The 25541-nt window shown below is 42.1% G+C and overlaps 1 protein-coding gene across 3 annotated transcripts in view; it reads left to right on the top strand.

Moving 5' to 3' along the window:
• PLXDC2 (plexin domain containing 2) overlaps positions 1-25541 on the top strand; it is a 263873-nt gene that overhangs the window by 33557 nt on the left and 204775 nt on the right. The window contains exon 1 of one of the 3 annotated variants that reach the window (XM_081882174.1): positions 16443-16476. The exons of the other annotated variants lie outside the window; for them this stretch is intronic. Within the exon in view, the coding sequence (XP_081738300.1) occupies positions 16458-16476 (19 nt within the window). The 5' untranslated portion in view covers positions 16443-16457. Of the gene's footprint in view, positions 1-16442; positions 16477-25541 lie in introns of those variants that run through there. 3 annotated transcript variants of the gene reach the window in all.

The raw sequence follows: 25541 nt of genomic DNA, 5'->3' as shown, positions 1-25541 counted from the left end.
CGACTGCTATCTGGCAAAGAGACAGATATGGATGACTGTGACATCTCTCTCTAGGTCACCTGTCCTCCCCCTCCCCCCCCCCCCGTGCTGAAATTTAATTTCCTATAAAACTAAGGGTTTGTAATTCTGCAGTGCATATAGATTTTTTTGGTTTAATTCTGAAGGACATATTGACTCCCTGTCCTTAAACAGTTCAGTCTCTCATTCATGCAGCTGCAGTGTGTCTTGCTAGAATTTCCCTCATTTTTGGAAAAGCTGTATGCATTTAAAAATAATAATAGTTAATAGTCATCCTAGAGTACAGTGGTACCTCGGGTTAAGTACTTAATTCGTTCCGGAGGTACGTTCTTAACCTGAAACTGTTCTTAACCTGAAGCACTACTTTAGCTAATGGGGCCTCCTGCTGCTGCCGCGCCACCGGAGCACGATTTCTGTTCTTATCCTGAAGCAAAGGTCTTAACCCGCGGTACTATTTCTGGGTTAGCGGAGTCTGTAACCTGAAGCGTATGTAACCTGAAGCATATGTAACCCGAGGTACCACTGTACTTGTAGTTGCATTCCACCTACACCCTCCCTATCCTGCTTGATTCTTTCTTTTTTTTGGCCAAGGAATTTGGCTAACCAAAAAAAAAAAAAAAAAAAAAAAAATCCTGAATACAGGGTTAGAGATTTAGAGGGGGGGGTGTTGCGGGCATTATTTGTGTAAATGTGTTAGTCTGCTTTTAAAAAGCACATGTTTAACAGATGGCTTTATTTAGTGGAATACAAATGTCAAGTAGAAGATGTAAGGGAAATTATTTTAACTGATATAACAATGAAAGGCCAGTAGAGACTGACATCCTAGCAGGATTGAACGCAGTAAATAAAAGGGACATCTTAGTTTCACAGAGGGTCTAACAGTACTTATTTTAATAAGGGAACAGTGCCGGCTCTCCCATTAGGCATAGTGAGGTAGCTGAATTTAGTATCATGAAGGCGCAGCAAATTGTCATTTATTTTAATAATTGCATCTTTACTCCATGGAAGCAGCACTTGCGAGATTATCTGCCTCAGTGCCAAGATAACTTGGCCAGCCTTGGACACTGTGTACCTTGACTTGGCGTGTGTGGGACAGGAGAGGGAAACCATTTGCTGTTTTTCCTCAGGCCAGCCCCAAAGCACTTACTTTTGAGTGGACATGTACAGGATTGTGCTGCATTTAACTATTATGTTTAAATCCTGCTCTTTCTCCAAGTTGCTCAAGGGATCATATGTGGTTCTCACCTTTCAATTCTCAAAACAATTCTGTAAGGTAGGTTAGGCTGAAAGGTCGTAACAGGCCCATGATCATCCAGTGAGCCTGTGTCTGGGTAGGGAATTGGACCTGAGTCTCTCCAGTCCTTGTCAGACAATATGCAAAATATTTAAATATAATTACCTCTTGCTAATGGTCCTAGAAGGCCAGCAAAGGGGAAAGAGTAGAAAAAAATATTTCAAGGAGATTGGGGGGGAGGGGGGCAGATGATTGAATAATAAACCAAAAATTATTGAATGGGTTTTTAGCCATGATAAAAACAGAATGAATTATTTTCCACATCTTTTCCCAGGAACTAGAGATAAGAATTACTAATAAAAGGGTTTTTTGTTTGTTTGTTTGTTTGTTTGTTTGTTTTTGTTTTTTGCCAAGGCAGATATTTGTGCTGAAGCTGTTCTGACAAAAACATCTGCACACATTCCAGTGCGAAACTCTCCTTAGTTTGGGGAATTGTCACTGAAACAGCTGCCACCTGACATTGCAGCGCTGTGGAGCTGGTATCAGTTTTGCCAAAAAAATAAAATAAAAAAAAAATCCCCCTCTTCATGCTGTTGGAATACAGACAGCTGGTCTGCTTAGATGATGACATTTAGTGCTGTTGGGAGATGAAATATCAGGCTGGGCACTATACTTGGGTCTGAACATTGCAGCCCCATCTTAATTGGTCCTCCAGGGCACGGGTGCAAGCAGCATGGCATCAGCAAAATGCTCTGTTGCTATCTTGGCCAGGAAGGTATTGTTAGTAAGATGTGTGCACTGGCTGAACCTTAGAGCTTGACAGCTCAAGGAGATTTTTAAAAAAACCTTTTTATTAGATTTTCTTCTCTTTCCCCCTTTTTCTCTTTAAATACAAAAAAGCTTCATCATTGCTATTCTCTTTTAAAAATGGCACTTTTTCACCTAGAGTAGGCTAAGAACCTGCCTCCTTCCCAGACCTTATATATTAATTGTTCAGTTAATTACAGTGGTACCTCGGGTTATGAACTTAATTCGTTCTGGAGGTCCGTTCTTAACCCGAAACCGTTCTTAACCTGAGGCGCGCTTTCTCTAACGGGGCCTCCTGCTGCCACTGCGTCACCAGCGCGCGATTTCCATTCTCATTCTGGGGCAAAGTTCTCAACCCGAGGTACTACTTCCGGGTTAGCGGAGTTTGTAACCCGAGGTACCACTGTAATTTATTTGTGACTGTTGCCTTGAAAGTCGGTAACTGAGAAGGACTGTTGCTCAGCAGCAGAGCACATGCATTATGTTCAAAAGGTCCCAGATGCAATCATTGGCGAAAGGCAGTAGGGCTAGGAATGCCTTCTCCCTGAAACCCTGGTGAGCTGCCAGCCAGTGTCAACAATACTGAGCCCAGATGGGCCAATGGTCTGCTTCAATATAAGGATTCTGTAACTGGGGCTACTGAAGGATTTGGGCTTCAGCAAAATGGTTGCAATGACTTTTCCAAAACAGCTGTTATATAAGGACAATTCTAGCTGTTTTTCAGAGACAAAATTTTTAAGTATACAGTGGTACCTCGGGTTAAGTACTTATTTCGTTCTGGAGGTCTGTTCTTAACCTGAAACTGTTCTTAACCTGAAGCACCACTTTAGCTAATGGGGCCTCCCAAAGCACCGTCAGAGCATGATTTCTGATCTCACCCTGAAGCAAAGTTCTTAACCCGAGGTACTATTTCTGGGTTAGCGGAGTCTGTAACCTGAAGTGTATGTAACCTGAAGCGTATGTAACCCGAGGTACCACTGTACAGTGTATCATGAGAAACTACAAAACCTTACTTATGAGATGTACACCCAGCTCTTTGACGAATGGGTGTCTTAATGATGGTTTCCTGTAATGAACACTGTTTTTCTGAGGAATAGGGGCATTTGCATGCCTAAGCAGAAAGAAACATCAATAAAGCCATACCTCTTGCTGACATGTGCTGCAGTGCATAGAGCAAAGGTCGCTTGCAGACAACCTGTTTATTGTGTGTCCAAAAGTTTGCAGGCAAGTTAGATGATGTCAGCTATTTATTGAGCAATTGCTCTAATTTGTTCACATGGAAGTTAGACAACATTGTATCAATCAAATGTTATCCCACACTTTCCAGTGCATTTCCTCATCACTTCATCACTTTCCTTATTGCAAAAAGTCAGATTTTTATGGGGGGGGGGAGCGGGTTTGTTTCACAGGAGTGTTAGATCAGCTGTAATTACACAACCAGAAATTGCTGGTATGTGATTGAATCCCACCTGAAAATAGCAATAGTCTGGAGGCACTCAAAGTTTGGATGCTAATGGAGATACTATTTTGTCCCATGATTTGCACAAGCAACAGGTTTACTTGAGGCTGTGATCTTGTTTATGTTTACTTGGGAATAAAACCCATTTAACTTAATAGAACTTAGTTCAGAGTGGGAATGCACTGCACATACATACATAATTTTATTTGTGTGCCACCTTTCAGAACCCTGCTCAAGGCAGCTTACAATATGAAAAAATGCATAATTCAAAACATAACCAAGTAGCCATAAGCAACAAACAAAACATCAAAAAGTATACAGCCAAATCAAACTGTTTCCACATGAATCATGTTGTTGTTGTTTAGTTGTTTAGTCGTGTCTGACTCTTTGTGACCCTATGGACCAGAGTACGCCAGGCACTCCTGTCTTCCACTGCCTCCCGCAGTTTGGTTAAACTCATGCTGGTAGCTTCAAGAACACTGTCCAACCATCTCGTCCTCTGTTGTCCCCTTCTCCTTGTGCCCTCCATCTTTCCAACATTAGGGTCTTTTCCAGGGAGTCTTCTCTTCTCATGAGGTGGCCAAAGTATTGGAGCCTCAGCTTCAGGATCTGTGCTTCCAGTGAGCACTCAGGGCTGATTTCCTTATTGTAACTCGCTCTACGTGGGGCTGCCCTTGAGACTGACTCAGAAACTCCAGCTGGTGCAGAATGCTGCAGCAAGACTCCTTACGGGGTCCTCGCTGCGAGATCACATTCACCCGGTGCTATACCAGCTGCACTGGCTCCCGGTGGAGTACAGGATCAGGTTTAAGGTGCTGGTTTTAACCTTTAAAGCCCTATACGGCCTAGGACCCTCGTACCTACGGGACCGCCTCTCCTGGTATGTCCCACAGAGAAACTTACAGTCTTCAAATAAAAACATATTGAAGGTCCCAGGCCACAGAGAGGTTAGGCTGGCCTCAACTAGAGCCATCGGCTGTGGTTCCGATCTGGTGGAACACTCTGGCACAAGAGACTAGGGCCCTGCGGGACTTGACATCTTTCCGCAGGGCCTGCAGGACAGAGCTGTTCCACCAGGCCTTTGGCCAGGGCACAGCCTGACTCACTCCTTCAGCAATCTTCGCGGAGCTCTGGCCCAATGGTTGCCATTGGTTTGATTTGAATTAATTTTATAATGAATGATTTTAGAGTGTTGTGTTGTACTGTTGTACTGTTTTACTGTTGTTAGCCGCCCTGAGCCCGGCTTCGGCTGGGGAGGGCGGGATATAAATAAAATTTATTATTATTATTATTATTATTATTATTATTATTATTATTAAGAATGGATAGGTTTGATCTTCTTGCAGTCCATGGGACTCTCAAGAGTCTCCTCCAGCACCATAATTCAAAAGCGTCCATTCTTCAGCGATCAGCCTTCTTTATGGTCCAGCTCTCACTTCCACACATCACTACTGGGAAAACATAGCTTTAACTATAAGGACCTTTGTTGGCAAGGTGATGTCTCTGCTTTTTAAGATGCTGTCTAGGTTTGTCATTGCTTTTCTCCCAAGAAGCAGGCGTCTTTTAATTTCATGACTGCTGTCACCATCTGCAGTGATCATGGAGCCCAAGAAAGTAAAATCTCTCACTGCCTCCATTTCTTCCCCTTCTATTTGCCAGGAGGTGATGGGACCAGTGGCCATGATCTTCGTTTTTTTGATGTTGAGCTTCAGACCATATTTTGCGCTCTCCTCTTTCACCCTCATTAGAAGGTTCTTTAATTCCTCCTCACTTTCTGCCATCGAGGTTGTGTCATCTGCATATCTGAGGTTGTTGATATGAATCATAATAAGATCTAAAATAAAGATACAATATATATATATTTAAAGCAACAATTCCCCCCCCTCCAGCTGCCCCAAGCAATACCCCAGCCCAGGAGTCTAGTCAGCTGCCTCTTCTTTTTTAGCTGGAATCAGTCAGGGCTCCATACTCCCAGGCCAGATGGAAAATTACCTGCAAGGCAGGGAGCAAGTTTTCCAGTACTCACATCGCAAGAGGACTTCTAGAATAAATGATGTGTTTGGTTCTGTGAACATTGACTGACATGAGAACAACATGTGGATGTTTCCACACAGTTACCTTAATAAAATACTGGGTTTTCTTGTACATGGCCATGGACTGAATAGCTCAGTTGGTTAGAGAATGGTGCTGATAATGCCAGGGTTGCAGGTTCGATCCCCGGATGGGACAGCTGCCTATTCCTGCATTTCAGGGGGTTGGACCAGATGATCTGCAGGGTCCCTTCCAACTCTACAATTCTGTGATTCTATGTACACCAGAAGGCAGATAATATTGCTAAGTGGTGCGCCTTTTGTCCATCACCACACCCGGCACACTGTAGGATAGACAGCTCAAACTGTGCCTGGGAACAGCTCTGGCATAATCTCATGTTTGATTTTGGATTAAGTTCTTACCTCTCATTTGAAAGGTTCTCAAGTCAGTAATGAAGAGTTAATACCATCTAATTCAAATGTTCAGTGAGTTAGCATGCAAATATACACTTATGTAGTTCAAGTCATTCACTTGAAACGTGAGCATTAATTCTCACCCAGCAGTGTTAAAAACAAGCTTTTCCGACAAGGTTAAACTTTAAAAGGGTTGGGCCCTTGATGAAGCAAACTGACAAGGTGCTGATCACTGTTATTTTTATGAGAAGAGACTGGAATGTACAGACAGACTTTTCAAAGACTGAACAATCCCTCTTTGGGGTATTACTAGAGGATCAGAGTTCTAAATCGCGCAGGAGGCGCTCCCTGCTTCAGAAGCACCAGCCAGGGGAACCACATTTCAAGAGGAAAAGGCATGTTAAAAAGATAAGATCTCTGCTGGATAAGGCCAAACACCCATCTGGTCCAGCATCCTGTTCTCACAGTGGCCAACCAGGTGCTGGAGGGAAGAAGCTGAAAAACAGGACCTGAGTGCAACAGCACTCACCACTCTCAAAGGACCTGTTGATGGCATTTTACCATTGCACTGTGGAGAGTGTATTAACTTATGATCTCTGTGTGTGGTTTGGGAGCTGCATGGCCAGGGAAAAAACAATGCCGTCCAGGGTTGTAAAGACTGCAGAGAGAATAATTGGGTGCACTCTTCCCACCTTAGATCAAATCTATGCTGTCGGGTGCTGTAAGAAAGCTGCAGAGATAGCGCAGGATAGGACACACCCTGGAAACGATCTCTTTTAGCTTCTGCCTTCTGGAAGAAGGTATGGGGTTATAAGGACCAGGACTAGCCACCCGAGAAACAGTTTCTATGCAAATGCAATTCTGGTTCTAAAAGCAGCATAAGGAGTCTCTATAGTATATTGTATTTTAAAATGGGGTTTCAGAGTTTTTAGGGTTTTTTGAATGTTTTTGCAATTTCATTGTTCTGTATGGGACAATGACGATAAAGATATGGTATATCGTATACTTCCCATTTGAAACCCCGATAGCTGCTGCCAGCCAGTGTATATAGTACTAAGTTAGATGGCCCATTGGTCTGACCCACTGGCCCATTCCTGCATTGCAGGGGGCTGGACTCGTGGCCCCGTCCAACTCTACAATTCTATGATTTTACGACTTTGTATAAGGCAGCTACCTATGTTCCAATGCAAGCTGTTCCTCCTGGGAGATCTAAATCTCCAGAGTCAAATCTTGTTACAAATTGACTTTCAGTTGACGCAAGGGCTTCTGTTGTATTAGAGTAGTGCATCCTTTACAGTATAAGCATTTTAGTTTGGTAATGTGTTAGACCATCTTTCAAAGCCTGTTCCCCACCCCCAGTGTTTGTTGAAAGGCTCTTCAAGAAGATGCCTTCTCTTCACCTCAGGATAGGAAACTAATGTAGCATAAATGGTTGTTAACCACAACTTTTTTTGATAGAGAGGAGGCAAAATTATTTTAATTGTGAAACTTTGCTGGTTTCCAAGCTTCTCTCGGAATTCAGATTATTATTATGTGGCATATTTATCAGTCTCCCCCAGCTTTCTGCAGAAATTGCTAAGAACGCCATATGCTAAATTCACTTCTGTTTGCTTACACTGACTGCTAATTGTGGAAGCTAATTTAATATAATTGTTTAGTAATCACTGACAGCTTTAGCACAAACGAGTTGATCACAGTCCAAGATTGCTCGGTGTTGGAGGTTGGACAATCTGTGTTATTTCTTTTTTTGAGGCCCTGATTACATGTAAAATGTGAAGTAGTAAAGAACAGCATTTTGGGGCATGTGCAGATCATGTATAATAGTAGAGAAAAGACTCTGGGCACAGGCATGTGAGATTAGGAAGTAACTCTCCTAAAGAGGTAAAGGCTTCAGCCTTGGCATGTTTCCCTTTAAACACCAGGGTAAATCAGAAGTTTCCAATTTATAATTGGTCTGTTTGTGAGTTAGGATGTGAAACTTACTAGGACTTAGTGGCCTGGGTTGGATGCCATGCTAAACCATAATTTAGTGTGATGAAAATGAGCTGCAGTGTTCCCACTCCCTCTTGCTATGCTGGTGTGGCATAAAGGAATTGGAAGCATTCACTTTCATTTAACTCCTTTAACCATGGTTTGTCATGTTATCCGAACTAGACCAACCGTGGTTAATGTTAAAAGTATTATGTTTTTTATACAAGCCAAATACAAACCTTATTTATTTGTTTATTTCGTTTGTATACTGTCCTTCATCTGAAGACGAAGGGCAGTTCACAACATAAAAATACAAAATGAGAACACAAAATACATAATAAGACAAACCAGTTAAAACCCAATAACCCCCTTCCTACAAACACATTTAAAAAGCTATAGAATGTTAATCAGCCAACGTTATAGAGGAATGTTTTCTCCCGGCACCTAAATATATATGTTATGAAGGTGCCAGATTTAAAGGCGTCAAGATGAGAGGGAAAGGGGGGAGGGTGTTGAGTAATAATCTAGCTCTTTAGTTGTGACAGGATATATTTAAGGTACCACAGACACATTAATTTTTTTAATGAAATTTCAGTATACAAATATCTGACAACATTTTACAAGTGGTTTACAACCATTGTAATGCAGTAAAAGCTACATAATAATTAAAACCGATCACTAGCTAAATATCACAGAAAATGTTTTCCTTAGTTGTCTGCATAAACCTGGAAGCAAATAAAAGTTTTCTGCAAATGTCTAAGGTCGAAATAGTAGTCACCTGATGAATCTCTGTTGGGAGAGCATTCTGCAGGACTGGTCCAATAAGATATAGATGCATTAGAATATCCATTGAAACACAGCTATGCTTGTGCAATTATGGCTGTAGTCCAAGCTGATCTTACTGCTGCCTGCAAGGATCTCAGTTTCTCAGCTGAACTTTGCTCTGAGGTCCAACACTGATCACCTACCGGGGAAAGAGCAGAGGGGTGGTGCTCCGACTTTCCCCCCTCCCCAATAGGAGATCATCACTAGTGGAACTGAGAGCTCAGTCATCTGCCTAGCAGTGCATAGGAGCATCATTACTGTGTTGCTTTAACAGATCCATTCAGGATACAGTGGGACCTCGATTCTCAAACGCCTCCATTGACGAACAATTCAGAACCCGAATGCCGAAAACCCAGAAGTAATTGCTTCCGTTTTTGAACGCGCCTTGGAAGCTGAACTGCTTCCGCTGTGTGTTTTTCCATTTTTTTAATGGATTTTGCCGACCGCCCATTGATCCTGTTTTCAAACATTTTGGAAGTTGAACAGTCTTCCAGAACAGATTACGTTCGAAAACCGAAGTTCCACTGTATTTATATTTTAAAGTTCTACACATTGTAAACAGATTAGAATCCTGTTTTTGCATTAAGGGTTATAGAAAATAACAACAACAAGAGCAGCAATAATAAATGTGATCTCTCGTGTTGGCATGCACCCATGTAGCAGCTTTGCAGGATAGGGTTTTTCTACTGACTTATTTATCATTAATACTTAAAATATTGTTATTTTGATTTGGTATTTCTAGAGCGCATGGGTTGTTGATCACTGAAAATCTGCAAGAAGAAAGCTTTTGGGTGGAGCTCTAGTCAGGAGGCAGGATAGAGAGTTAATTCTAATCAGTGAAAATTCACTCTCCAACTTAAATATGCTGAAGGGGAAGAGTTTAGACAAACAAAATGCTTTCTCGGCATGCCTTGCATAGGTGTGATGTGCCCTCTCTGCTTCTGTATGCAGCACATGGAATCTAATTGAATGAGCAATGTGATGCTGTCGCTAATGTCTTGATCAAGTGTTGCCAAAATCTGAGAAAGAACAAACAACGAGAATGGGATGATTCATGCAGTTTGTGGGTTTTCCTTCATTTTGTAAGACTGTGACTTCAATGAATTAAAGGATCAAGCATTTGTTTTTGTTGTTTTTGTGAGAGACAATGAAGTAATGCAGCTGCTTAATTGGGAGGAAACATCTGTAAGTTTGGGGGAGGGGAAAAGAACCATTGGTTGTTGTTTAGAGTTTACTTAAACCGACACTAGGGAGCCTATTGCATTCCAGGTGCTGTTGTCCAACTCTCATCAGCTCCAGCAAACATGGCCAGTGTTCAGGAAAAGTGGGAGCTGTAATCCTATCTAAAAGCTACAGGTTCTCTCCCCACACACATAGACACTCCCCCAACATATAGTTTGTCAATGCAACTGGAGGTTCTAATCTGTTTCATAACTGGTTTCAAATGGTCTGCACGAGGATTGTCAAAGAAATGGTCAACAGCTGCAATTCTGCTCCAGTTGCTCTCAAAACAATGTGCTCTCTGTGGGGCTGCCCTTAAGGTTTGTCTGGAAGCTTCAGCTGGTGCAAAATGTGGCAGTTTGACTGCTCAGTGGGGCAGGATATTGTCAGCCTGTTACCCCACTGCTGAAAGAATTGCACTGTTCTGCCAAATAGCTACTGGAATAAGTTCAAAGTGCTAATTTTGGTGTATGAAGCCCTATACATTTTGGAACCAGGATATTTGAAAGATCATCTCACCCCTTCTATATGCAATTGATCACTGTGCTCTGCAAGATCCTGATACCATCTTGTTAGGAGGTCATTCCACACCATGTAGGTACTGGGCCTTTAGTGCTGTAGCACCTACCTTTCAAAATTCCCTCCCCATGAATATTAGACAGGTGATGGTTCTGTTGATTTTTCAGCACCTACTGGAGACCTTTGACTTCCAGCAAGACTTTTAAGTGGAGCTCTTTTGTTGTTCTATCACTTGTTGTTTGCCATCCTGGATTCCTTAGGGAGGAATATAAATTTAATGATAAATTAGTAGAAGAAGAGAAAACATCTGGAGGTGAGAAGATGCATTCCTTTCCACCAAGATCAGTGGATTGTCCCCAAGCTATGTAGCAATGCTCCTGTCAGATTATTTCTCCTTTTAGGATGATCTGGCTCCCCAAGAAACATCCCAGACTAAAAGCTGAGGAAAATCTGGGATGCTCCAGGGAGACAGGGAAGGATCCTTTCCCGCAGAAAAGGAGCTGGGCCTCTGATGCAGAACAACCACCAGCAGCTCAAGAGGCAGACTGAGACCCTCACAGTCAGGAGTGCTTGGTGGCAGAAGAGTAAAGGGCTACTCAGGAGTCAGGCTTTCCTCGGGAGGAATACTCTCCACAGAAGCCTCTTAAGTGGCCGCAGCTGGGCTCAGGGTAGGGTTCGGGTAGCTCTAGCTTAAAAGCCTCGAGTAAGGCTGGGTGAGCTTGTTGGAGCAGTGTTTTGCTACCAGCATGTTGTATGGACCTGATCTTAACCTTTTGCTTATCAGGAGCCAAAATTTAGACTGCCCTTTTTGGAGCCACTGCTTGTCTGGAGTGTGACCTTGGAGGTTGCTGCTGTCTGTGTCCACAGTAGCCTTGCTTATCTGGAAGATCCCCTGCTAAGGTAAAAAAAAGGTAAATGACCCCTGGACAGTTAGGTCCAGTCAAAGGTGACTATGGGGTTGCAGCGCTCATCACTTTTCAGGCTGAGGGATCTGTCATTTGTCTGCAGACAGCTTTACAGGTTATGTGGCCAGCATGACTAAACCGCTTCTGGTGCAACAGGACACCGTGAGGAATGCCAAAGTGCATGGAAATGCCGTTTACCTTCCTGCCTCACCCGTACCTATTTATCTACTTGCACTGGTGTGCTTTTGAACTGCTAGGTTGGTAGAAGCTGGGACAGAGCAACGGGAGCTCACACCATCCCATGGATTCAAACCACTGACCTTCTGATTGGCAAACCCAAGAGGCTCAGTGGTTTAGGCCACAGCACCATCCACATTCCTATGGTCCCCTGCTAGGGCAGGTTGGTATATGTTTCTTCATGGTGAGTGCGACTCCATCCAAAATGGGTCATATCCTCAATTTCTGACCTTGAGAACTGCCTATTCATGGTACCTCTGTCTTTTTGGAATACATCTGTAGTTTATTGGCCCTTATCCAGTCCATCACTGCCTCTAGACAGTGGCACAGCACATCTACAAAATGCATTGCTATGGATTGAACCTAGGGCCTTCTGCATGCAAAGCTTCTGTCTCTTCCTATCCCGTTTCTCTCCAGTCTCTAGGTAGCTCCTAATGCTCCCATATTTGTGACGGAATTGCAGGTGTTTACAATACTGCTATTACAGGCTAAATCTTCTAATCCTCATGCTTTATTAGATCCTCTTTGGAATCAATAGATTTTCCTGGCTAAATCTTAAATACTATAGTGTTACACTTAACTCACACATAATTAGAAGCTGCAGTGATTATCTTATTGCCGTAATAAATATTTATATCTTTGTTGTTGTTGTTGAATAGGCTACAGTCTGCTGCTGTAGAACATTTAGCATTTTCCTGGCTCTTCTCATTGACATCTCTGTCTCTTTTTAGCCTTAAGTTTCTTCTTGTCTCCAGTAAGGAAAGTGCTCTGTGTTGAACAATTAAGCCATCAGAGGTTATTGTCTGTTTACAATTGACTCTAAACTCAGCCTTGTGTCAGAGGCATATGCTCAGTAAATGTTTAGGTCACCCATGCATCATGTGTGAAAGTGTGACTTTCCATCTGTAAATCATAATTTGCTAAAATGAATGTGTTGGAAAACAGTCTGTTCTGTTTTCATCTCCATGCCTCCGCGAGACCTTTTCCTGCATATGCATTTCTGTCACTCACCCCCAGTCCTTGGCTCATTGATTTAAATGAGGCATACCTCTTCGAGCAAGGTTTAATTACGTGAGAAAGAAGGATTGCTACCTTGCGCCCTAAATTGAGATCATAAATGGTAGGCATTAAGAACGTACTGCCAAAATGCTCGACGATGCTGTTCACCCCAGCTGCAAAATAACTCCGTTCCAAATTATTGAAGGCTGTGTGATATTTCCTCTCACTTGATTTACCTATATTGGCATAGCGGTTTGCTAGACACTTTACTGAAAGTGATACTCAATCTTCAGTCAAATAGACAGAAGCACTCCCATAAATTGAAGTGATGGCCTAAAAATCCTAATCGATAATGAGAATCCCAAACAGCTCTTGATTTTTACTGGCCACTTCTTTAGTGTCTTGTTACCGCATTCTTCTGCTGTCTCATAGCTGTACAAACAAAACTGGGAGGTTTTAAAAAAGCAAAACATGCAGCCTTAGTGTTGGATATTCTTCAGAAGCTGCTGGAGCTCCTTAAACTCTGGCTATATTCACACCATACATTTAAAGTACTGTGATACCACTTTAGACAGTCATGGTTTCCTCAAAAGAATGTTAAGAACTGTGGTTTAAGAGTACTAAGAGTTGTTAAGAGATCTCCAGTACCCTCACAGAGCTGTAACTTTAAAATGCCCACTTGCCCACAGTGCTTCCATCTCGCCAATATTCAAGCTCCACTTACATTCCCTCATTCGTCCTAACTCTGTGTCTGGGCATCAGTCTGGTGCCCACACAGTCTCACCTGATTCATATGATATGGAAAAAGAGAGCTTGAGTGTCATCAGCATACTGGTGTCACCTAGCCTCAAAACTTGTAATGACCATTCCCAGCAGCTTCATACAGATATTAAGTACAGTTGGGGATAAATTAGTATTCTGCAGCATCCCATAGCATAACTAGACAGCTCAGTCCCATAGCCAGGCCTGAACCAAGACTGGAAAGGATCTAAACAATCTGCCTCAACCAAGAATGCTTGCAGCTTTGTCATCATGACTCCCTCCACCACCTTCATTAAGAAGGGAATATGACTGACTGGTCAGTAGTTATTCCAATCCGATACAGTGGTACCTCAGGTTACATATGCTTCAGGTTACATACGCTTCAGGTTACAGACTCCGCTAACCCAGAAATAGTACCTTGGGTTAAGAACTTTGCTTCAGGATGAGAACAGAAATTGTGCTCTAGTGGTGCGGCGGCAGCAGGAGGCCCCATTAGCTAAAGTGGTGCTTCAGGTTAAGAACAGTTTCAGGTTAAGAACGGACCTCCGGAACGAGGTACCACCTGAGGTACCACTGTACTTGTCTCAAATAGGTTGTGAACCACTGGTTTAAAATATTCTCATTCACACATTTAGCTTTAATAGGTCCCTGCAGTCAAACACTTGGGGTGGTATTCAATTAAGTTATCTCAAAGTAGACCCACTGAAATTAATGATCAGTACTAAATTAGGCTGGTTAATTTCGGTGTGTCCACTGAAACTTAGTTGAATACCATCCTTGGGAAGTTATCTTTCTTTTGATATTTTTTTCTGGCTGTATATTTTATTTCATATTTGCCTGTTTTGCCCTGGCCAGACAGAAAATACTGGAGTTTCTTGAATCCTTTTTGTTATTGATTCCCCACCCCCTCCCCATCTCTCCTCCACATAAGAAAAAGAGAGAGAAACATTTCTCTTTAAAACACTTGAGATAAAAGATGGCTTTGGGAAGCACCGTCTGTCGTGCAGTTTGTGCTAGCTGCGGGAAGTGACCATTTATCACAGTAAAATGGCATTGCTTTGCAGACTGCAGATGGGGGGCCTGTGAGGGCATCAAGGGTCAGGTTAGGTACAATCAATGGCTCAGGTTTTTAAGAGTATCTATTTATGTCTTAGATTATTATAATTTTTTTTTCCATTTTCACATTTGAACTCTGTGCTTTCAAAAAAAAGGCAGTATTGTTCAAAAAAAGAGAGAGTAAATAATGAAGAAGGAAGCACCAGCATTCATTTTACCCTTCTGGGTTTATCTTGGGTTTACCTTAGGTCAGACAATTTATTTTAGAAGTTGCAAGCTGTTGATAGGCTAGTAATCATCTTGTCCTTTTAAACATTTATCTCGTCCAGTAGGTGTTCACATAATGATAGGTAGCTGCAGAAGTGGCTGGGGAAACATTTCCTCCTGGTAGGTCTTCACAATTTTTGGAGCCTTAAGAAAAGGCTGTAAAAATAAATCAGTGCAGAAATACACACTCTTGTATACCAATAACGCTGACCTTTCATAGCTATGGATAATCCTGTGGCCTTAGACAAGAATTCACCTCCGTAGCCATCTCCTATTATTTCACCCGCACAGTGGCATAAAATGGGCCAAGTGCCTGGAAGTAACGCACTGCTTGTCCAATTTCTTTCCCTCGCTCTTTAAAAAATAAAATTAAATTAATGATAGAGAGCAGTGAACTTGCAGAGGTGAAACGGAGTTGAAGAGAATCAGGTACAACGGAGGACTTTTGAAGTGTGGAGCAAAAAACAAAACAAAACCCAACAACAACAGGAAACAACTCAAGTATTAGGCAGTTGTTTTGCAGAGTGAGAGAGTAGAGGATTTAATAAAGAATGCTTTCGTGATAGAGTAAGCTGCAGGCACTGAAGAAGAGTCTGCAATTCTCATGGAAATTGGGTGCACACAGAGGGCTGGCATATAGTAGGGCGTGTGGGTCAGCGTCTAGTTAAGGAGGGATGAGGAAGGGAGATCGGGGCAAAGGCGGTCCAGTTTCCCTCCAGAGAGTCGGGCCAGTTTCCCTCCAACAACTGCAAGACCTCTGGTCTAACCAAACAGGGCATGTGCCATTTTAGGACTATAATAGCTTCTGAGGCGGAAGAAGTTGTGAGAGGAATAAGGCAGCATTAGTTCAACCTGGCGCATGTTGTTTTCATGTTTAATTGCTTAATTAGCCTTTACCGTACATTCTACTGGCAAAGCTCTTGCATCACTCTCTGTACGCGGCAAGTTCTGCCAGGGCTGCACTGTGCCTTTTCCCAGACTAAGCAAAATTCATTAATGTGTCCACCCAAGTAAATAAAACGATCCTTTGTACCGTTTGTTGTTTTGGCTCCGCTCGTAGTTTTCTCTATTGTTTGGTGACCTTTGTGAAGTTAACAGCTTTGCAAATGGGGAGAGGAAAGAGCGGCAGATGATGGATTGGGTTTATTGTGATGCTGTGGGTGCCAAGTACGCTTTAAAAAAAATAAGAGTATTGGAAAATGATACCAATCAATCCAATGTTTAGCAGAGAATAGTAGATTTCCATTTTTCAAGCCCGAGTTCTTGATTTGCTGGTTATTGATCTCTGCCGGGTACTGGAGCATACTCCTTGGCACTTGCCGTATTAACAAGCAATTGAACTGCCAGTTTTTCATGAAGAGCAGCTTTAACACTTTGCTGGGGTTTAAGAAATTATGTAGCCATTTATTAAAACCTTTCTTGGTGAGTCAGCCTAAATCCTTTGTATAGGAACAGTTAATTATGTGCATGTCATGGTGTCATTTATGTTTATATCCAGTCCCTCAAATAACTTTGGCATACAAACTGATTTTTAATTTTTGGCCCTTGCTTTTTTAGGATATCAGGAGTAGATTGGTCTGCTTGTTTCCATCTGCCATTTTTATGGATTATTGCAAATGAGTGACAACCACCAACACATCAGCTGCCATGGTTTTTCCTGTGTCTTGGTGGTCTTAAGAACGAATGCACATGTTCCTGTTCCCAGCAAGACACCAAATTGAAGTTTGGCTGTGATGAGTAAAGAAAATGAGAGCGAGTGAGAAGTTCATTTAAAAAAAAAAAAGGTGTTGCCAACTGGTTTGGGTGAGGCATTTGAGGGAAAGTAAAGCTTGTTAGCTGTGGTGACTCTTGCGTTTTATTCTTTTGGCTCGGATTTCCTCAAGCTGTGTAATGCCAAGTGCACTAAGCCACTGAGCAAAATGGAAACTAGTCTTATTGAACAGAAATGTCTTCTTTGGCTACAAGCTCTGGGATTGTTGCTGGCTATACTAAGCAAGCAGAGTCCCTCTCTTTTTGGCAAGACTTCCTCTTCCCAAACATTAGAGGGCAACTGGATCAGCTGATATTCTAAGGAAAGCCACTGCCTCCTGAAGAAAAAACATCAATGAGATTGAAAAAAAGTCCTGGAGGTTCTTCATTTTTATTATTATTCATATTTAACTCAGGCCCATCCACAGCCTGTTATCCAAGGTTTTCCTACAACAAAGAGCAATGCAGTTGTGCATGTAAACTTACATCACATCAGATCATGGCTTCACCTAGCTCAGAATTGTTTACATTGACTTGCAGCAGCTCTCTAGGAGTTTGGACAGGGTCCTCTTGCAAACCTACCTGGAGATTGAAACCAGGGAAGAAGAAGAAGAAGAGTTTGGATTTGATATCCCGTCTTTCACTCCCTTTAAGGAGTCTCAAAGCGGCTAACATTCTCCTTTCCCTTCCTCCCCCACAACAAACACTCTGTGAGGTGAGTGGGGCTGAGAGACTTCAAAGAAGTGTGACTGGCCCAAGGTCACCCAGCAGCTGCATGTGGAGGAGCGGGGTATTGAACCCGGTTCCCCAGATTACGAGACTACCGCTCTTAACCACTACACCACACTGGCTTTCAAAGGAGACACTCTGCCCCTGAGCCACAGTCCTTCCACATAGAAAAATGCAACAGTTGAGTTCTCCCATTTCTTGCTCACCTGGTGTGGTGTCTGAATGGTGAGCTATAGCATGGAATAGTCTCTACTCCAGGCACAGGCAAACTTGGCCCTCCAGATGTTTTGGGGCTACAACTCCGATCATCCCCAGCTAACAGGACCAGTGGTCAGGGATGATGGGAGTTGTAGTCCCAAAACATCTGGACTACATCTATTCCTCCTCTCTCCAGCAGTGGGTAGTATCTCGTGTGCCCCAGTATTTTGCCTCATCACAGCCGAGAGATGAGGTCAGGGAACAGTCCCATTCGAAAGGGCACATCTCACATGCCCACCTTGGAAGTGACGTTTGGAAAGCCCCCCTCCACCCCCATCCTTTCTGCTCTGGGTTGAGTGTGGTTGGAAGAAGACAGGAGGATGGGCATGCATCACAAGAGGGACACTACTTGTTTATCCTTGTCTTTCTTATACTGATCTCAGGGTGGCGGCCATGATCTCCCCTATTTTATCTTCACAGCAACCTTGCAAGTCAGGTAGGTTCTGAGAGAGTCACAGAAACAGAGAGATAAGCTAGTTAGTTGCCTTTGGCTCACCAATGTTAAAACATTTGTAATTCTTTTGGTGGCACTGATGGTGCCATCCAGTAGTATCTTGTGACCAGGCAGTAGAATACTGATTATGGTAATTCATGTAAATACGGCTGTTTTAAAGGCATAGTGACTGCTCCAGTTATATTTGTACAAGGTTTAATATAATTTGAAAGCGTGGTTAATGTGGAAGGAAACATTGTGTTTGTTTTGTGTATAGAACGCAGCTGCGATCGAGTTGCACTTAGTTCTAATAAATAATGCTTGCATTCAGGGAGTCACTGAAATGACAGACATCTTCTTGCCTTTGCTGTTTCCATCGCTTGAGGTTTGGCTGGTCTGCCCATCGTAGTGAATGCTGTAGTTGAAGCTTGGTTCGTTCCTGTGGTGTTGGAAGACTTGAGTCTGTTTTTATCCCTAACAGATTTTGTGCTGACCTTCATCACTGTGAAACGCAGTAATAATCCAGCTTTTGATGTGACTGACAAACACAATCATATCTCGCCAGTCATGCTTTTTTGATAGGCTTTCATAGAGTTTGGTGTGGAGGATTTACTTTTACTATATAGCCTGTAGAAGCTTTTGCTGTGACAAGCATGATGCCCAGGTGGTTGTGTGATTTAAAAAAAATATAAAAAAATCACAAGGCAGTTCACATTATCCTTAATCCTTGTGCTGTTCTGTATATATAAGGATTATGATTTTTTTTTCTGGGGTGGGAGGCACACACAAAAGTATTTGGTATTGTTAAAACCCAATGCAGCTATAACAAGTAAATGCATTTATAAGCCAGAACAATCAATTCACTTCAGTCGCCAGTGCACACTTGATATTCCCAGCATGAGAGCAAAGGGAAATGGAGCTACATTTTCCATTTTCAGCTCTCTCTTTCTATACGTACATTTTGTAAAAAAAAAAAGAGTTAGCAGGGCTTATTGTGATGACTGGTAATATGCCAGTGGAAATTTGCAGCTATTGTATCTTTTTTCTGTTGTGGCTCAGTTTTTCTTTATACGGCTTCAGCTTCACTGGTTTTCTGAATGGACGGCATGTTTCATGGAAGAGCATCACTGAACACACAACCTCAGCCCAAATTATAGTTTAGAATTCATAAACAGAGCACGACTGGCCCAGGGTCAGCATGGAGTGAATGAATGAAAATCAAAACATGGTCCAAGCATTCCTACCTTACATTGATGGGGCAGGATCTGTTGGCACACAGTGGCGTAGCGTGGGGGGTGCAGGGGGGGCCGGCCGCACTGGGCGCAACATCTGGGGGTTAGGGAAATCCATGGGTTAGGGGGCGCAAATCCACGGGTTAGGGGGCGCAAATCCATGGGTTAGGGGGCGCAAATTACTTGCCTTGCCCCGGGTGCTGATAACCCACGCTACGCCACTGTTGGCACAGCAACTGCCTCATCATCTGCCTGGCTGTCTTACTGTGGGAGGTGATGGGCAGCCGAAATAAATAGATAGATAGATAGATAGATAGATAGATAGATAGATAGAGGAAAGAATAGGAGAGCAACTGTAGATTTGTCTATCAACAGAACCTGGCAAGTAAACTGAACAAGAATGCAAGTTAGCCTGGTCACAGTCTTCCCTAATGTACTGCATTTTTCATATAGGTAATATATATTTATAAATCTATAAATACCTAGACTTTTAGACTATAAAATTTTATAAATACCTCTCTCTCTTTTTTTTAGTGAGGCATGGAGTTTCTCCCAACATCATCAAACTCAAAGCAGACCCATGAAATTAATGAACATACCTCACTTGGGTCTATTCATTTCAATGGATGTACTCCCAGTATAATTTCATTGAGTGCAGCCCATTTCCCTGGTTTTGGTGCCGTGTAACTAGCCACCCTAGATGGATATCAGGATTATTGTTTCTATGCAGTTGCTAACTTACAAACCAGAAACTCTTGTCCAACACTGATTCTGGCTCACAAAGTTATAGCTGCATATATCACCACTGGAAATCTAGCTATTTTCTGGTAGTGTTCTGCCTCCTTGAAAATAGCCTTTTACTGGCACCTGACATTTTCCTCAGGGTGAATTGTGTGCTGCCTTTAATTGAAAGACACATGTTATTTAATGGGTTCATGGTTAATTCTGGGATGGAGGTGTGAGCTGCTTTTGTTGGTGTCAATATTTGACTTATTTAATCATGGACTTCAGCAGGAACATGAATAAACATTAAGTGTTTGTGAGAGCTGAAACAAGCTGTCAGGCTGCAATCAGGGAAGAGCATAGGAAGGCTGTAAAGCTAATACAGTTGAGATATACCTCTGGCTGCTTAGTTCTGAAGACTACACAGACTATATTCTCTGGAATTCCACAGCTAAATTACATACAGGTATTAACATAATTGCAAAATGTGATGGGCAGTGTGACAAACCACCTAGGTTTGCCAGTCTGATCTGAGGGAACATTCTTCCCTAACTCCAAATATGAGTTCTTGGTATGAGCTTTCGTGTGCATGCACACTTCTTAGTTGGTCTTTAAGGTGCTACTGACTTAGTTGGTCTTTAAGGTGCTACTGGAAGGAATTTGTTTTGTTTTGACTATGGCAGACCAACACGGCTACCTATCTGTATCCAAATATGAGGACATGGAAAAAGGGCAGAAGCCACAGATATTTTCCAAACAAAAGCTTAATATGTCTAGATTAATAACCTATATTCATTGTATTTATTTTTCCATTTATGGGTTTTAAGACAGAATACTCAAATCCTCCCGTTTCAAGCATTTTTAAAACCCCTCCCTCCCTCTTTCCACTTCCTCCCCCTCCCAAAATGAAGCAAGAGATACTCCTAACATTAATAATAAGTCCTGCACTGTAGGTTTGGAAGCAACTCTCTCTGTCTTCAGGCTGATTCACATAGGTTTACATCACTACATTGTCCCGGGTCATGGCTAGAAAAAAAACTTCAAGGAGGGAAGGATTGGCAGAGTACACTTCTGGCTACATCTCATTACGCCATGTTGAATCCATCTCTGGTATAGTCTCTGCCTTTCAGGAGGGCCTTTGGGGGGACTATACTGGGGTGGGAAGTTGGAGAAACCCAGTAAGTGTGGTATATGGAAATTTGTACCCTGGCGTATTTTGATGGCTCACACAGAACCACCTGTGAAGTTCATGGGCCTTTGGCAGATCCATGAGACCGTTAGTATCTTTTTATAGGGCTACACATGTGGCCATATTCATGGAATTGTGGGTGTCCTTTTAATCACAAAACCTATTGTTGGCACCTCCCTGTGATTCTTGAGCCAAAATATGCCTGCAGGTGATCTCATGGGAGCTGCAAAATGTACAGAGTGGGCCAGGATCCCTCAGAACTGGGCAGACCAATTGATTTAAAGGTTTGGCTGCCATGCATAATTTCAGCTGTGCAAATTGTAAATTGATGATGCACACCGTTCAGAACTCCTATTGTTCTAGGTGCATTTTGCGACAGGGAATTTCATCAGGGTGAGCAGTTTCGGAGCTCTGGGAGCAGCGCTGTGCCTAAGATTTCAGATTAAAACTGCAGAGTGGAAGGAAAGGAGGATCTTTTCCTGCCTCCCCACTTCCAGCCACTCTCTGAAGACTGGAGAAGAGACCCTCTTAAGAATATTAGGGGGTGGGGTGGGCAGGGGAAGCATGGCTTTGTTTTTTGCAGTCTTCAGATGAGGACTAGACCATGTGAAAAATGAATATAAGATTTTAGCTGCAGTTCATTTATTTTCAGCTTTGTATTCTTGTAATAAAAAAGTGTGCCTAGACATTTCTCTGTTGTTCCTATAACCTAGGTTTAAGGTGCCATTTAGCTCCTGGCTTTCATATCTCAGCTTCTAACACTGATAATGCAGTTACTGAGTGAGTTATGTACATGTTTGTACATGCACACAGATAGTATAACACTGATACAACTGTCTACCAGTGCTGAGTCCTGTTCTCTAGTTACACATTATTTCAAAAAAATTGGAAAATTACCTTTAATTCTGTTAACTTGATGTCTGACTTTGACCTTAAAGATACAAAAGCTTCTTTTTTTAAAAAAATTCACTAGCCAAAGAAATGTATGTAACCTAATTAGCTACATGGATTCTTCAATAACTTGTCTCAACCTTTCTTTCTCCAGAAGCTGTTTCATGGTTGTTGTTTTTTCATAGTGAAAGGGAGGCAGGAGAAATGGTGCTGCTGGTTGTGTTGTTGTTTTTTTGGAGAGCAAGTTCAGCTGTCTTGTACGGACTCTTCAGAACGTTCTGATTGCTGGCCTGATGAGGTCATCAAGTGTTTATATGGTTCTGCTCTGTTTAGAGCATAAAGGCTGTCAACTGCCATTCTTGCCTTGGAGCTATAGAGCTTCCTTTTAGATAATGCACAGCGAAGCTTTGTAGATAAAAGCTAAGACATTGAACATGGCATGCACATCTGTCTGAAGGTAGCTTAGTAACAGATGGGAAGTACTAGAAACAAAGGACTTGAGAATGTATGTTGATAAATTAAGGTAGCCAACATGGCACCCTCCAGATGATGTTGGCCTACAACCCCCATCAGCCCCAGCCAGCTTGGCCAATGATGAGAAATGATGGGAGCCTTTAGTCCAACAACGTCTGGAGGGTGCCACATTGGCTACCCCTGAACTGAGGGATCATTTGAGACTTACTTGTATACAGTGTTATGCATTTGTGATCCAAGAGCTGTCTCCCTTATTGGTTTTCCCCCTGCATGAGCAGTACTAATTATCTTTGGATTTGTGCTATTCTGAAGGCAGCAACAAGGTCATAAGAGGACAGAGTTCTGTGTCCATGTGGCCTGTCCTGCCTAATGTCTTCTGGTGCTGTGGAGGACGCTGTCCTGCTGCCAGTGCTGAAGTTGCCAGTCTGGTTGGCTTCAGTAGATGGAATGAGTCTGGGTGGCATCTTGCTTTTGACGGCAAGCGGCAAAACAAATTGAGCCAGCCCTGTGTGTCTTCTACAGTTCTTTAGTATGTGCTAGATGGTAGGAATGGAGTTGAGTTTTAAGTTAATAATTCTTTCTGCCAACTTAGCAAAAACCCAAGTCGTTTCCATCAACATATGTGGTCCATCAAATATTAATAAGACATGGTCCATCATGGGATACGTACAGGGAAAGAACTCATGTAATAAAATGAGATAGCAACTGTAAAGTTTTAGGAAAGTGGGGGAAACCAAAGTATGAAAGGGTGAACAAAACAGTGTCAACAATGTACTATGTTGCTATAGGTGAAAGAGCAGTGCAGATCCTGTTGGCTAGTCCTTAATATTTAGGAAATTTGAGTTTCAGCACAATTCTGTGCATTCCTTTAATGTTAGAATTGACAAGCTTCACTGGCAAATCTGTTGTGTGACCCACCTTGGATCAGACCGTGATCCACCACTTGAAGATCAGTGGTCTACTGCAACCTGCTACACAGAATAACAGGCTGCAGCAGACAGGAAGGGAAATTGACAAAATTTTCATCTCAGAAGTGCTTTAGACATACTAATGTTCTCTTTGAATCCCAGCCATATTAATAACTTTTGTAAAGATGATCTAGATATATAAGTAGCACAGTGCCATAGTTCCGAATTTCATTATCAGGACATCACTTCTGTGACAGTCTCAGTCTCTTTTTCTGTTCTAAGTTTATAATCCTTTCCATTTTAATCCTTGGCTTTTTATTTCATTCAGCCTGCTTCTTGCTGTCAAATGTTGCTGGACTTAGTCAGAACAAAGCACACTTGAACAGTTCCAGGCAAGTTTGCTTAGCACCCATCATCATCTGTCCCTCGGTACACTCAAATCTCTGCCTGGGTTTTGTATGCTGGCAAAAATCACTGTTTATCTTTTTTGCTGAAGGTTTGTGTTGATTTTGTTTTCAAAAGTAAATGTATGAGAGAGGGAGGGAAAACTAGGTAAAGAAAAGGTAGCGCAGTAAAAGAGGAGATGCTTCAAAAAGAGTGGTGGCTAGGAAATATGTGGACAACATTTTAAAAACTAAATTGCCAGTTGCACAAATGTCAATCTCTGCTTAATGTCCCAATCCAATCAAGAAGGATCACTGCCTTGTTACCCTACATGGATTTATTCAATTATCCTCTAGCAGCTGAAGAGTTAAAGCACTCCTTCAGCTGCTACACCATTTCTTGGCTGTATGAGCAGCTGTAGTAAAATTGCAAAGGGCGTTCTCATACATCATGTCAGAACAGAGTTCCGAGTCTACTGGGCAGCAAGAGGGAATTGGCTGGATCTTTCAACATTTCAATAAATTGGACAAATAGTCTGATCTGGTGTGGGGCATCTTCCTGTGTTCTTAAATACAAATATTTTTGTGGCGTATTTTTGATGGAAAATATGTCCTTTGTCTTTGTGTGATAAGATTTCCTAAAACTATATGTATTTAATGCACCTTCTGAAAAGCCAGTTTGCTAAGAGACTGTGCCTTTTCACTGGTAGAGCTACACAGTGAATTTGGGGAAAATAATTATTAGATCTGTTTCCAAAGTTCTTTCAAGGGGTTGCACTGCTTGACAACAGGCTTTAATGCTAATGGTGCTAATGTTGCCTGCCTAACATGATTTTAAACACACAGTTTTGCATGTAGATGCTTGTTAAAACAAGAATGTGGACTTCTGACAGCAATTATCTCAACCATCCAGCCGCATCAGTAGCCTAATGTAAAAACCACTTCAAATCAGGCAGGTCCAACCAGGGAAGTGACAGCAGTTTTGAAAGCTAATAAATTATTTAAAGAATAAAGCAATTAACAAATTGTACTAATTTGAGGGAATCTACTTAAAGAGGATTCTGGGGGGTTTTCTTGCACCAAACTCTCTTGCATTTTCACTAAAAGCATAAATAAAATGTTAAAAAATACGGTTGACTAAACATGTAATTCTTGAGATGAGAGGCAGTGAGATTTTGAGAGCCTTCCCACAACTCCACACTTTCAACCCTGCCTTCTTAATGTTGGAATGGGGAACCTGTAGCCCTCCAGTTGTTGCTAAAATGTAACTCCCATCACCTCTAACTATTGGCCATTCTGCCTGGGGCTGATTGGAATTGAAATATAATAATATCTGAAGGGAACTCTGCCAGACTCTGCATGCACACACACAGTAACTTCATAAATTGCAGTTGGCTTAATGAAGTATCATTATGCAGCTGGATTTTTTTTCCCTTTAAAAGCTTCCCTTGTCTCCAGCCTTTCAGCTGCAGTGATAAAGTTGCTATCAAGCTTGGTCTGTAAATTTTGAATGTTCTTTTTAGGCTGCAATTCTAAACACTTACAAGCAAGTCAGCTCCTCTGAGCACAGAGGGACTTACTTCTGCATCAGCTTTCACTATGAATGTGAACATCCGTTTTGCCTTTTATACATCTCAACACACGCCATACCTCTTCCAAAAAGGAGCATTAGAACCAGGGCTGGATTTAGGTTTGATGAGGTCCTAAGCTACTGAAGGTAATGGTGTCTTTTAGATGTCCAGCTGTCCTTTGTCAACAACAAATTGTCACTGTTTTTTGTGTTGTGCAATATGGTAATTTATGGACTTAATATGTATCTAAAACCATTTTATTTGTTTTTTATCTTAT

The sequence above is a fragment of the Podarcis erhardii genome (genome assembly GCF_964252035.2).
Source record: "Podarcis erhardii genome assembly, chromosome: 12".
Classification (NCBI taxonomy): Eukaryota; Metazoa; Chordata; class Lepidosauria; order Squamata; family Lacertidae; genus Podarcis; species Podarcis erhardii.
This window is presented reverse-complemented; position numbering and strand designations above follow the sequence as displayed.